At 42.9% G+C, this 13,104-nt stretch overlaps 1 protein-coding gene across 1 annotated transcript in view; it reads left to right on the top strand.

The window, feature by feature from the left end:
* The first annotated feature begins 569 nt into the window (after nt 1–569).
* The window catches only part of CEP41 (centrosomal protein 41), a 47,827-nt gene continuing 35,292 nt past the window's right edge, over nt 570–13,104 (top strand). Inside the window, exon 1 of the mRNA XM_068972815.1 lies at nt 570–650. Coding sequence (XP_068828916.1) covers nt 618–650 — 33 coding nt within the window. The 5' untranslated portion in view covers nt 570–617. The remainder of the gene's footprint in view (nt 651–13,104) is intronic.

The following is a 13,104-nucleotide window of genomic DNA, read 5'->3' as shown; positions in this document are numbered from 1 at the left end:
CTGCTGTTCTGTTGCTAGTTAAAAGCTTTTAAAGCAACAATAATGCCTGTATTTCCACGTGGTATTTTGCACAATTTGCATATTAACTTAACCTGAAAATAAACTACAGATTCTCATCCCTGTGAACAACCATGTCCCATAACTATCCTCTATTGTGGAAGAAGTATCCAGATCTTTGGCTAAAAGAGCCTTAAAGAGGGGCGACCCTGCGCGGTGTTTGTGCTTCCACCTTAGCTAGAAACACTTGGTTTTTCCACGCTTTCGAGCCCCTCCCCCCTCGAGCTCTCCGCAGCCGCCCACGCGCTGTCTGCAGCTTCCCCTCCCCCCGCGGCCCTCATCCCGCGCGGAGGCTGGAGTCTGCAGGCCCCGCCGAGAGCACAAAGAGCCTCGCCAGCCGGCGTCCCGCGTTGCCCTTGGCAACCATTGAGCAGCGTCTCATTCTCCCTTGACCCTGCAATGAGAGAGTAAACAGGGCATCCATTGGCTGGTAGGGGAAAGCAGGCCAATCGGAGAAGAGGTTGTAGGGAGGCGGCTGAGCGGGGGTTGTGGGGGTAGGAAGCTAGGGTTAGAGGCTACCGGTGAGGCTAGAAAGCCGAGCGTGGTCGGTTGGAGCAAATATGTCTGTCCGGAGGCACATTGGGAATCCTGAGGTGAGGGCCAGGTCCGGATCGGAGAATCGGAGGGGGAGGGCGCACCGGAAAAGGCTCCACATGGGCGGGGAAGAGTAGTCAGCGACTTCCGCCGTCCGGAAGGCGGGAAGCGGCGGTGTGAGGGGGGGGTCTGGAGGGGGAGGGAGGCGGGGCGGGTCAAGGGGGGGATGAAATGCCTGACCCTTATCTTGCGGCCACAGGCCTCCATCCTGTACAGGCTCATTATGTTTGTCGCCGAAAGAAGCGAAATGCATGAAGACACAATCCCTTCCCTCAGAGGGCTTACAGTCTAAGAATGGCAGCTAAAAAAATAAGTAACATCAGGATGAAGCCCGAAACACTAAAGGAACCAAATCAAAGGAGCCATCATTTCTGATTATGGGGATACAGAAAGAGCAGGAATAAGCAGACGAAGCCAATTGGAAAGGATGCAAAATATGACATAAATTTTACCCCCTCCTCGATTAAGACCTTTTACTTATTTGGCAGTTTCACAACCAGTTGCCCTCTGCATATGGGGTCATTTCACCGCAACAAATGTTTACTGGATTCCTACTGTGCAGGGGGTGCTAGAAATGCAAAGAGAATCAGACAAGGCCTGTTTATTAAATCTAGTGAGGAAGACATAAACAATTTGAGTTCAATGTGGTTGGAGAATAAGATGTTAGGAGAGCAGAGAAGAAAGCTAGGGAATGAGAGAAGGGGTCTGGAGATGATCTGAAGTCTCAGATTACTAGGCAGATGAAGAAACATCCCAGGCAGACAGGACAGCCGGAGCTAGACAGGACAGCTGGAGCCAAGTTAAGGAGATGTGAAACACGCAGGTAGACAGCGCCTCGTAGAGAGGTGGGGCCTCTGTGCCTTGCCAGTGTAATAAACTGGAGTTGCAGCTTGTTTCATCTCATGATGGATGTCTATGAGCTTTGTTAAGAAAGCTGTACCTTTGTTGAGTAAGGTTGGATTTCGGGTCTGCAGGGGAGTGCCATGATCCATTGTAATGTCTACCATGGATGTAGGGGAGGTAGGTGTGAAGAGTAACACTTTGACCAAGGCCTTTTGACTGCTGGTCAGAATTTGAGAAGCTTTGGGGTTTTAAGCAGCCCAGTGCCATGATCAGTTGCGCATTTTAGGTGATGGTTGTAACCACATTGCAGACGATGGATTTGAGGGGGCCAGGACTGGGGCTAGGGAGATTGGGGTTAGGTGGTTATTATGATACAGACCTCCAGTAAGGCTGTGGAACTAGGGTCAGAAAGAAATACTTAGGGGATAAAATAATCATGACTTAATGATTAACTTGAGAAATGAGAGTGTGATGGATGACTTTGAGCTTGGGCTACTCACTGGTGCTGATGCCATAATGAGATCAGAAATATGGGAGAAAGAGGATGAATAGTCTTAGGAGTGTAGGGGTAGAGGAGCAGGGATGCCCTTTATGGTTGCATATTTGTGCCCTGGATAAAGATGTTCAGCTTACTGTCTTGTTTTCATGGAGCACAACTGCATAAGAAATAAATATTTTAAATTTATGTCTACAACATTAGGCATATCTAAACATTTTATTTTACCTTCATGTTTATATGCTTGAGAGCTTAGGTATGGAATTCTTGGTTAGAAATCATCAATCTGTTGGAAACATTGCACTGTGGTCTAATAGCACTCACTTTTTGTTGCGGAGACGTTCAAAACCATTCTGTTCCTTTGTATGCCACTTGAGTGTTCCTTTCTGGGAGCTCATAGAATCTTCTCTTTGTCACCAGCGTTATGATGTTTCACAAAGATATTTCTTGATAGATGTTTGTTCTCCCTTTTTTGGGCGAGAGGCACCAGAAACTCATGACTTTCTATTCTGTAAACATTAAAAAAAATTGTTATTGACTCACATCCCCCATTTTTCTCCATCCTCTCTTTCTTGAATTCATTATTCTTATGTTGTTTCTATATGACTGGTTCCCTAATTTTCTTAAATTTTATCTCCTATTTTCTACATCTTTGTTTTTTTTTTTTGTTCTCTTTGGAAGATGTAACTTTATCCTCCAGTCTTTCTATTAAGTTTTTAATTTCTGCCATCATGTTGTTAATTCTTAAAGAACTCTGATTTGGGCTCTAATGTCCTTTTAAAAAAACCTTTATTTTTAAATAAATTCACAGGAAGTTTCCAAAATAGTACAAAGTGACCCCATGTACCCTTTACTCAGTTTCCCTCAATGATTATATTTTATGTAAATATAGTACAATATGAAAAGCAGAAATTTGACATTTGTACAACATGTGTGTAGTTTGGAGCTATCTTATCACATGTGTAGATTTAATATAATCAAGATTTGCATGAGTGTTGATTTACAATCAAGATAGAGAACTATTCCATGCCACAAATCTCTCTCTCAAGCTACTCGTTGCTAGTCATACCCACTTTCCTCCTCACCATCCTAACCCCTGGCAACCATTAATGTGGCCTCTTATTTCTGTAATTTTGAAAATGTTACATAAATGGAAATCGTATAGTTTGTGACCTTTTAAGACTGGCTTTTTTCACTCAAAATAGTATTATTAAGACACATTCACGTTGTTGCCTGTAGCAGTAGTTCATTCGTTTTTATTGCTGATTAGTATTCTGTGGTATGGATGTAAAGCAGTTTGTTTAACCATTAAACTATTGTAGGATATTTTGGTTGCTTTCTGTTTGGGCAACAAACAGAGATATGATCTTTGGGGTACAGTTCTTTGTGTGGATGTTAATTTTCATTTCTCTGGGATAGATGCTCAAGAGTGCAGTTGCTGGGTGGTATGGTAAGCTTATATTTAGGTGTGTTTCTTTTTAAAATATGTGGCTGTGCAAGGTCTTCATTGCAGCATGTGGAATGCAGGATCTTTTAGTTTCAGCATTCAAACTCCTAGTTGCAGTATGCGGAAACTAGGCTCAAACCCTGCATTGGGAGCACGGAATCTTAGCCACTGAAGCACTGGAAATTCCCATATAGTAAGTTTTTTAAGAAACTGCCAAACCAGTTTTCCAGAGCGGGTGTAGCATTTTGCATTCCCAGCCCTAGTGTATGAGAAATCCAGTGTTTTTACATTCTTGGCAACATTGAATAGTACAAGCATTTTTTATTTTAGTTGTTTTAATAGGTGTGTAGTGATACCTCCTCATGGTCTTAATTTGCATTTTCCTAACTGATACTGGGGCTTCCCAGATGGCTGAGTGGTAAAGAAGTCACCTGCCAATGCAGGAGATGCAGGTTTAATCCCTGGGTGGGGAAGATACCCTGAAGTAGGAATTGGCAACCCTCTCCAGTATTCTTGCTTGGGAAATCCCATGGACAGAGGAGCCTGGCAGGCTATAGTCCATAGGGTCGGAAAAAGTTGGACACAAGTTAGCATCTAAACAACAACAGTATCTTCACAGAGTTCTGCAGTCATCACCGAAACCAATTTCAGAGCATTTTCATCACCCCCCAAAGAAATTCTGTAACCTCTAGCTCTCGCTCCTTAATCCTCTCCTGTCTGTTTCTGTCTCTGTGGATTTGCCTGTTCTCTACATTTCATGTAAATTGAATTATGCAAAATGTCTTATGTGACTGGCATCTTTCATAATGTTTTAAAAGTTCATGAATGTTGTATTATGCTTTGATATTTCATTCCTTTTTATTACTGAGTAATATTCCTTTGCATGGATCTGCCACATTTTTTTCATGCATTCTTTTATTGATGGACATTTCCGTTGTTTCCATTTTCGGGCTATTATGAATGCTGCTACTATGTGTATTCATATAGGCATATTTTGTTTTATTGCATTTAGCAGATACTGCATTTTCAGAAATTGAAGGTTTGTGAAATTCTGTATCAAGCAAGTCTTTTGGCATCATTTTCCCAACAGCATTTGCTCACTTCATGTCTCTGTGTCACATTTTGGTAATTATCACAATTATTTCAAACTGTTTATTAATGTTTGTTATGATGATCTGTGATCTTTGAGTTACTACTACAACTTGCTTAAAGCTCAGATGATAGTTAGCATATTTTAGCAAAAAAGTATTTTTTAATTAAGATATATAGATTTTTTAAGACGTAATTCTTTTGTACACTTAATGTTGTTGTTCAGTTGTGTCCAACTCTTTGCAACCCCATGGACTGTAGCCCTCCAGGCTCCTCTGTCCATGTAATTCTACAGGCAAGATTGCTAGAGTGGGTAGCCATTCTCTTTTCCAGGAGATCTTCCCAACCCAGGGATTGAACCTGGTTTTCCTCCATTGCAGACAGTTTCTTTACCATCTGAGCCACCAGGGAAGCCTGAGAGTAGAAGCCTAGTTGAGTTGCTGGAGACATTAAAGTTAGGGGCTAAATTTCAACATGAGTATGCACCAGTCACTTAATATCCCTATTTTCAGTAATGATAGCTTTTCCCTGTGTCTGGAAACTATTCCCACCCCAAGTCCAGAAACCCTTTTCAAGAAATAACTCTATGGATAGCTGCTGTGGTGGGGAATGGGCAGTCACCCAGTGACACAGAGGGAGAAGGTTTTGTTGATCCAGTAGCTTCTCATTCAGATTTCAACCAATTTTGCTTATTTCAGCCCTTTTACTTCTGGAGGTGCCTGGAGCTGTCAATTCCTGGGCCTTTTAAGAATTTTTCTTGGCTTTCCCTTCAATTTTCTTGAGTATATCAAGTAATTTTCACTTGCTGATGGGCTTCCTAGACTTCTGAAAACACATGTTATCGTTTCTCCTATACTCGCTCTCTCTTTTGGGGGCTTTATGTCCTTAAAATAGTATCCTTTTAATGAAGTTTTTACTGAGGTTTTGGAAGGAAGTGCATTTGTTCAATATGCTGTCTTCACCCAGTAGGTCATGATCTGTAATTATTTTATTTGCTTGTCTATTTCTGGCACATCTACAAGAAAAGATAGGGATCTTGTCTGTACTGTGCCACTGCCTGGCACACAATTGTTCTTTAAATATTTGTTAAATGAGTAAATGAATATATCTCAGCTAGGAGAAGAAGTCAAGGCTACTGCTGCTGCTGCTGCTGCTGCTAAGTCACTTCAATCGTGTCCGACTCTTTGCAACCCCATTGATGGCAGCCCACTAGGCTCCTCCTTCCCTGGGATTCTCCAGGCAAGAACACTGGAGTGGGTTGCCATTTCCTTCTCCAGTACATGAAAGTGAAAAGTGAAAGTGAAGCCGCTCAGTCATGCCCGCCTCTTAGCCACCCCATGGACTGCAGCCTACCAGCCTCCTCCGTCCATGGGATTTTCCAGGCAAGAGTACTGGAGTGGGTTGCCATTTCCTTCTCTGAGAAGTCAAGGCTAGAGTTCACTATTTGGGAATTAGAAGCATGTAAACAGAATTAAGGCTAAATGGCCCACAGAGAACTTACAGATTAAGAAGATAGAGTCCTAGGGAAGACAGTATTTAAATGGCTAAGAGAAGGGTCCATGAATCATTGGAGAATCAGGAGAGAGAGCTATTATTGAAGTCAAGTGAAAACTGAAGAAGGTAGGACTATATAACACTGTGCAGAAAGGTCATGTCAGTTAGAGACTGAGAAGTAACTTATATTTAGCAGTTAGGGGATCTCTGAGATTGGCTGGCTCCTCCAGGAACCATAGTAGAATGATGCAGACAGTGGCCACGTTGCAACGGATGGAAGAGTAAGATGCAGTTGCTTAGTGTAGTGGTTCCCCCCACCCCTGCCACCCACAAGTAACATAGCTAGAGGGACTTCCCTGGCAGGCCAGTGGTTAAGATTCTGCACTTCAACTGAAGGGTTCATTCCTGCGTTCTGCACAGGTTCAATCCCTGGCCAGGGAATTAAGATCCCACATGCTACATGGCACAGCCAAAATAAATAAATAAAACAAGGAGGTTAGCTAGAAAGTAAAAAGGGTGAGATGGCGTTCCAATTATATGTTGGTTTGTCATGAGTTTTCTCAATATTCAGTGGCTTAGAACAACAACAAACTGAAGAAGGTAGGATCATGACCTACTGGGTGAAGACAGCATAGTGAACAAATGTACTTCCTTCCAAAACCTCAGTAAAAGCCTCATTAAAAGGGTACTATTTTAAGGATATAAAGCCCCCGGAAGAGAGGGAGTGTGTAGGAGATGTGATAAATTGACATTATTATTGGTCAAGTTCTAGAGGTTGACTAGGCTTAACTTGGTACTTGGGCTCTCTCTAATGTGGTTTTGCAGACAGATAGAAACTGGGTCTAAAGTTATCTTGAAGGCTTTTTTCACATCAGATTGCTGATGTAGACCTCAGCTGGTGCTGTCAGCCACGCCACCTACAAATGACCTTTTCCATGCGACTTGGCCTTCCCTGTAGTGTGAGCTGGGTCCCAAGAACAAGTGTCTCAAAAGAACCAGGTTGAAGCTGTATTGTCTTTTATGATCCTGCCTCAGAAATCCTGTGGGATCACCTCCATCAGTCACATGCCCATTCAGATTCAAGGGGAAAGAGCATAGACCCCCACCCTTCATTGGGAGGAGTGTCAACATCACAGTGTAAGTGGGTTGGGAAATCCTGTTGTGGCCATCTTGAAGAATACAGTCTGCCACATGTGGTAGCTGCTGCCAGAGTAAGGGCTGCTGCACATGCAACGTGGGTCAAGGCTGGTGTTTAAGATCAGCAGAATTGGACCAGATTAAAACTCCCATTAAAAAAAAAAATCTTTTAAAATTGATACCTAGTACCTTCATTTTATTGACTTTCTCTTTATGTAAATAAGTAGAGAAATTCTGAACAAAATATGTAATGGAATGTTGTTTTAGTCCTTAATTGTAAATCATACATTGTCATTTTAATGTGAACAACCTTGTGAATTTCATTTGAAAAGAAGTGGGAAGTCAGAAAAGCTTATTCGTTTTTGAGTGACCTGTGATTCAGACAATCTCCCTCATTTTTTTTAGTGATTTTCCTGCAGAAAAACCCCACTGTTGACATCTCATTATTCTCCCTTCTTCTCCAACATCCATGTAGTCCCAAATACATGGTCTTACCTTGCATGTAATAGTGATCTGCCAAAATACTCCTTTGATTGTGTGGCTCATATATCAGTGTTTCTGGTATCTTCCATCATCTTCAGGGCTAGTCCAGACCCTCAGACCTTGCTATTATAAATTCAGAGGTTTCCACCTGGTGCTTCTGTAGCCATGTCCAACCTTACAGCATAGGATTCTATATACCTGTGACTCTTAACCATTTGGTGATAGACCCCTTTGAAAATTTGGTGAAAATCAAGGACCCTTCTCCTAGAAAAATGTACATACACTCAAAGTTTTTGCATACAGATTCATGGGACTCATGGACCTCCTAAGTTCCATCCATGGACCCCATATTCAGAACCACTGCCTGAATGAGGCTGTGCAGTCGAGTAAGAGTTCAAGTTCTAGAGCCAGACTGTCCAGTTTAATTCCAGGTTCTATCACTCTTACCAGCTAACCTCAGAAAGTCACTCCACCTCTTTACTCCCATTTCCTAATATGTAGAATAAGGCTAACACTAGTATCCATTTTATTGGTGGTTGTGAGGATTAAAGGAGATAATGCAGAGAAATGCTTAGCTGAGTGCCTGACAACACAGTTAAGTGCTCAGTAAATGTTAGCAGCGATTACCTTTATTGTTGTTGGGTCTTCTCCAGCAAATAGAATAGTTTGCTGTTCTTTCAACATGCTTTTGGGGCTTCCCAGGTGGTGCTAGTGGTAAAGAACCCACCTGCCAGTGCAGGAGACATAACAGACTTGGGTTCGATCCCTGTGTCAGGAAGATCCCCTGGAGGAGGGCATTGCAACCCACTCCAGTATTCTTGCCTGGAGAATCCCACAGACAGAGGTGCCTGGTGTGCTGCAGTCCATAGGGTTGCAAAGAATCAGACACGACTAAAGTGACTTAGCACTCATGCAAACATGCTTTTAAAAGTGTCCTTGCTATTATAATTTTTTCCACTTAGAATACTTTTTCCATCCCTTTTCCCCATCTTGTTATGCACAGAACTTCAGCCCTTGAAACCCAGCTCCAGGGCCATTTCTTCCATGCAGTCTCCCCTATCACCCCCAGTGTGAGAGCTCTCTCTGTTCCAGGTTCCTCCAGCCCTTGATGTCAGTGCTGCCCACAGGGCACTAGCACTCACACTGCGTGTGGCTCAGGTCTCAGGACCATCTCCATGCATCTAGCAGTACTTATTACTCTCACGCTGGTGCAAGGCCCTGTACCGGGTACCAAGGTAGAGCCTCTGTCCCAAGTGCAGGCAGTGAGGGGTGTAAATGGTACAAAGTGCTATGACAGTCTAGGCAGGGAAGAGATTGCTATCTGGCTGCTCTCCCCAGAGGAGGAATCTTCCTGGAAGATGTGCTTGTGCTGGGTCTTGAAAGCTGACTAGAAGTTAAAGAGCACAGTAGGCAGGTAGATGGGGAGGGTATTTTCTTTCAACCGTCTCTAAAGATGTAAGCCCTCAAAGGGCCTCTGACACTTTGGGTTGCTTTCAAAGAGCCTGTACTAATACCACAAACATGAACTTTCTCAACTTTCTCCCTCCTCCCTCCCGTTGAACCTTCATCATGACCACCTATCTTATTTCAGTATTTATTGGCTGTACCACACAGCCTGTGGGATCCTTTTTCCCCCAACCAGGGAGCAAACCCACCCCCCTGCATTGAAAGCATGGAGTCTCAACCACTGGACCACCAGGCAAATCCCCTTATTTCATTATCTTAAACATATTTCCAAAGCTGCTCGTTCTGCCTGGGCTCTGGGCCTCATCTTCTCCTACTCCCTCGTTTTCATAACTGCTCGCCTCATTTTCAGCCTTTTATTCAGCCCATTTGCTTATAAACCTCCTCGAACCTCTCCTTTCTTCAAACAACAAAAACTACTCTTTAGCAACTCTGAAGGAAAAAAAAAAAGGACCCAGCTGGCTACTATCCTCCCTTCTCATACACTTAACTTGCTTTTTTGCTTTTCTTGGTGTCAGTTTACCGTAATGGCATCCACCAGGGTCATCAACCACTGTTGGTTTGTTCAGTCCAAATTCACTTTTCTGTTTTCTCTTTCTTGACCTGCATTCTTGTTCACTTGTTCATATTTGATCTCCTATTCTCTGACTTGACAGCATCAATCACTGTTGACCATTCCCTTCTTCCTGAAACTCTTCTTTAATTCTCATGACCCACTTTCTTGTGGCCTCTTGCGAGTCTCACCCACAGTGCTTTTCTCCACCTGACCATAAATGTTGGAGATTTTTTCCCTCAGCCTGTACATTCTCCAGTGGTGATTCTGTCATTCCCATGGCTTCCCCTGCTGCCTGCATGCCGACAACCCCCAAATCTTGTTTTTTTCTAGTTCAGAAATCTCTCTTGATCTGCAGACCCCCTAGATAATCCAGCTTACCACTTCCATTTTGGATAACCCACAGATACCTCATTTTCAAAAGGCCCCAAACAGAATACATGATGTTTTCCAATATATGCTTCCTCCGTAAGTTCTTTTTTTGGGAATGGTATCACTGTCCTTTGGGCTTGCCAGATGGTGCAGTGGAAAGGAATCTGCCTGCCATTGCAGGAGATGCAAGAGACACAGGTTCAATCCCTGAGTCGGGAAGGTCCTTTCAGTTCAGTTCAGTCATTCAGTCATGCCCAATTCTTTGCGACCCCATGAACCGCAGCATGCCAGGCCTCCCTGTCCATCACCAACTCCCAGAGTCTACCCAAACCCATGTCCATCAAGTTGGTGATGCCATCCAACCATCTCATCCTCTGTTGGCCCTTCTCATCCTGCCCTCAATCTTTCCCAGCATCAGGATCTTTTCAAATGAGTCAGCTCTTCGCATCAGGTGGCCAAAGTATTGGAGTTTCAGCTTCAACATCAGTCCTTCCAATGAACACCCAGGACTGATCTCCTTTAGGGTAGATTGGTTGGATCACCTTGTAGTCCAAGACAACCCATTCCAATATTCTTGCCTGGAAAATTCCATGGACAAAGGAGCCTGATGGGCTACCATCCATGGGTCACGAGGAGTCAGACACGACTGAGCAACTGAATGACAATGACAATCACTGCCCTTCCCCTGTTATACCAGTCAGTTTTAAAGATTTTATATCTTAAAGACTTTTTAAAACTGTCTGCCTCTCACCTTTACTGCCACTTTCTTAAGACCACAGATTCTCTGAGCATGACCTCTTACCTGATCTTTGTGCCTCCACTCTTGACTATGATCCTATTAGTTTTCCAGGGTGCTGCCAGAGTGATCTTCCTAAAATGGAAATAGGATCCCATCCCTTCTCCCTAAACCTTCTTCAGTTACTCCCATCATCAACACCAGGGTTCCTCAATTTAAGCACGATCAACATTTGGAGCCAGCTCATTCTTTCTGGGGGTTGGGAGGCTCCTCCTGTCATTATAGGATATTTAACAGCATCCCTGGCCTCTACTTACTAGATGTTGGTAACTTACCCACCACCCAGTCCATTCATTGACAAATATCCCTGTGAGTTGGGGGAGCAAAATGGCCCCTTTTGGTCTACAGGATCCACAGTGATCTACAGAATAAACTCTAGGTTTCTCAGCATGAGTACGAGGCCCTTTGTGCTCTGCTCCCGCCTGCTCCTCTAGCCCCACTTGACCCCATACTGCCCACATTCCTCCAGATCTGACAGTTACCAGGAACCCTGCAGCTCCCACCCACTACTAGTTCAGCTTGACTAACTTCCTCAGCCCTCAGGTTTCAGCTCAGAAGTCACTCCTCAGGAAGTAGTTCCAATCTTAACACACACACCCTGCTTCCCTCTGCTTGTTCATCGTGCGGTGTGACATCTGCTTGCTTGTCTCACGTTCCAGCATCAGTGAGAGTTGGATGGCAAGGACTGTGTTTTGTTACCTCTGTGTCCTCAGCATGATGGCTTACTCCTAGTAGGCACCCAGTAAATGTCGACTGAATGAATGGTCGGTGCTCAATAAGCCTTTGTCGAACGAATGAATAGTCCTCCTTGAAACAGCTGCTTCTCTCAGCTCTTTCACTTTCCACCATTCCATCCTGTTTATGTAATTGAAAAAAAGAAGCTAGTTGGTCAGTAGGTCAAGAAACAGTCACCCTGAAAGCAAGGATTTTAAGGAAAAAAAAGTCTGGCAGTTCCATAAACTGTATTCTGCGTATGCTAGAACACAAGAGTTTTACGTTATGGTTGGTACCAGAAAGTCAGGAACAAGAATTTGGACCAAAATGGGAAAATGGGCAAGAAACACTACATTTTTGTCCTGTCACATATGGATTTCTCATTAGTCTATGTAAGGGAAAACCGGGGGCGGGAAGGGCTCAGCCGTTGCAGCTGTCCACACTCTCGCCCCCCATCATTCTGCCGCCACCGCACCTGGTCCCCAGAGACACCCTCACTTCTTAGCTATGTTGGCTGAGGTATGGACAAATCCCCCTGGTTCAGCAGAGACTAGCCTGGAATCTTTCAAAAGAAGCTTTGCTAGGAAACTAGTGGGAAAAACAAAAGTAAAAACAGGAAACAGTATATAGAAACTATAAAAATACAGAGTGTGAAGGAGAGAAAGAAAGGGAAAGACAGAAAAAAGAAAACCCCTTAGCCTGAGATAACTAAATTGGAGTTTTAGCTTTCCTTAATTTAACAGGCACATATTTTCCCTGGGTTTTTTTTGTTGTTTGTTTTGTTTTGCCACAGTATCGTCTCCCTCTGGGGAACTCATCCTATAGTCCCTCTTTTCAGTCTCTGAATATTTTCCGTCTCTCACTGAAGAATCTTCTCTGTCTTCATCTTAGAGTCACTTTTTCTTACCGACAGTGGGGTTACTGATCAGATGGAGCTTACCAACCTGTCTCAGGATAAAGAAGCTCAGGAGTTCCACCTCTGAGTACCCATGCCAAGTGTCCATGACAAAGGTTTTATTTGCCTGGGGTGAAATGAAAAACACAGAAATATCCATGAGTGTTTTAATAACACTATAGAGCTGATCTTTTTATTCTAGGATTTTTTCTTTCTTTTTAATATTAAAATAGCAGATGGAAATTGTGAGGTTTTACTTTTTGTTTATGTCCTTGTCAAAATTAAATGTCGATGATTTTCTGTAGGTATCCCAATTTTAAAAACTTCTTTCTGGTTTCCAAAATCAAAAACTCTGACTAATAGATATTCTGTAAGACATATATATATACCCTATTTTTTTTATGCTTTGTGAGTCATTTGAAAAAGTATTTTAATATGTAGATTTGTTTTTCAGTCCTCTCAACAGGGCATGCTGTAATTTAACTGTGTTTTCAAGGGCAAATGATACAGGTTTTAAAATCTAATGTTCTCTTCTAAGAAACTAAATAGTTGCTGTAATATAATCCTCACAATAAAGGACAAAAACTGTATGGACATAACAGAAGCAGAAGATATTAAGAAAAGGTGGCATGAATACACAGAAGAACTATACAAAAAAGATCTTAATGAT

Source organism: Capricornis sumatraensis, chromosome 5 (assembly GCF_032405125.1).
Source record: "Capricornis sumatraensis isolate serow.1 chromosome 5, serow.2, whole genome shotgun sequence".
NCBI lineage: Eukaryota > Metazoa > Chordata > Mammalia > Artiodactyla > Bovidae > Capricornis > Capricornis sumatraensis.
This window is presented reverse-complemented; position numbering and strand designations above follow the sequence as displayed.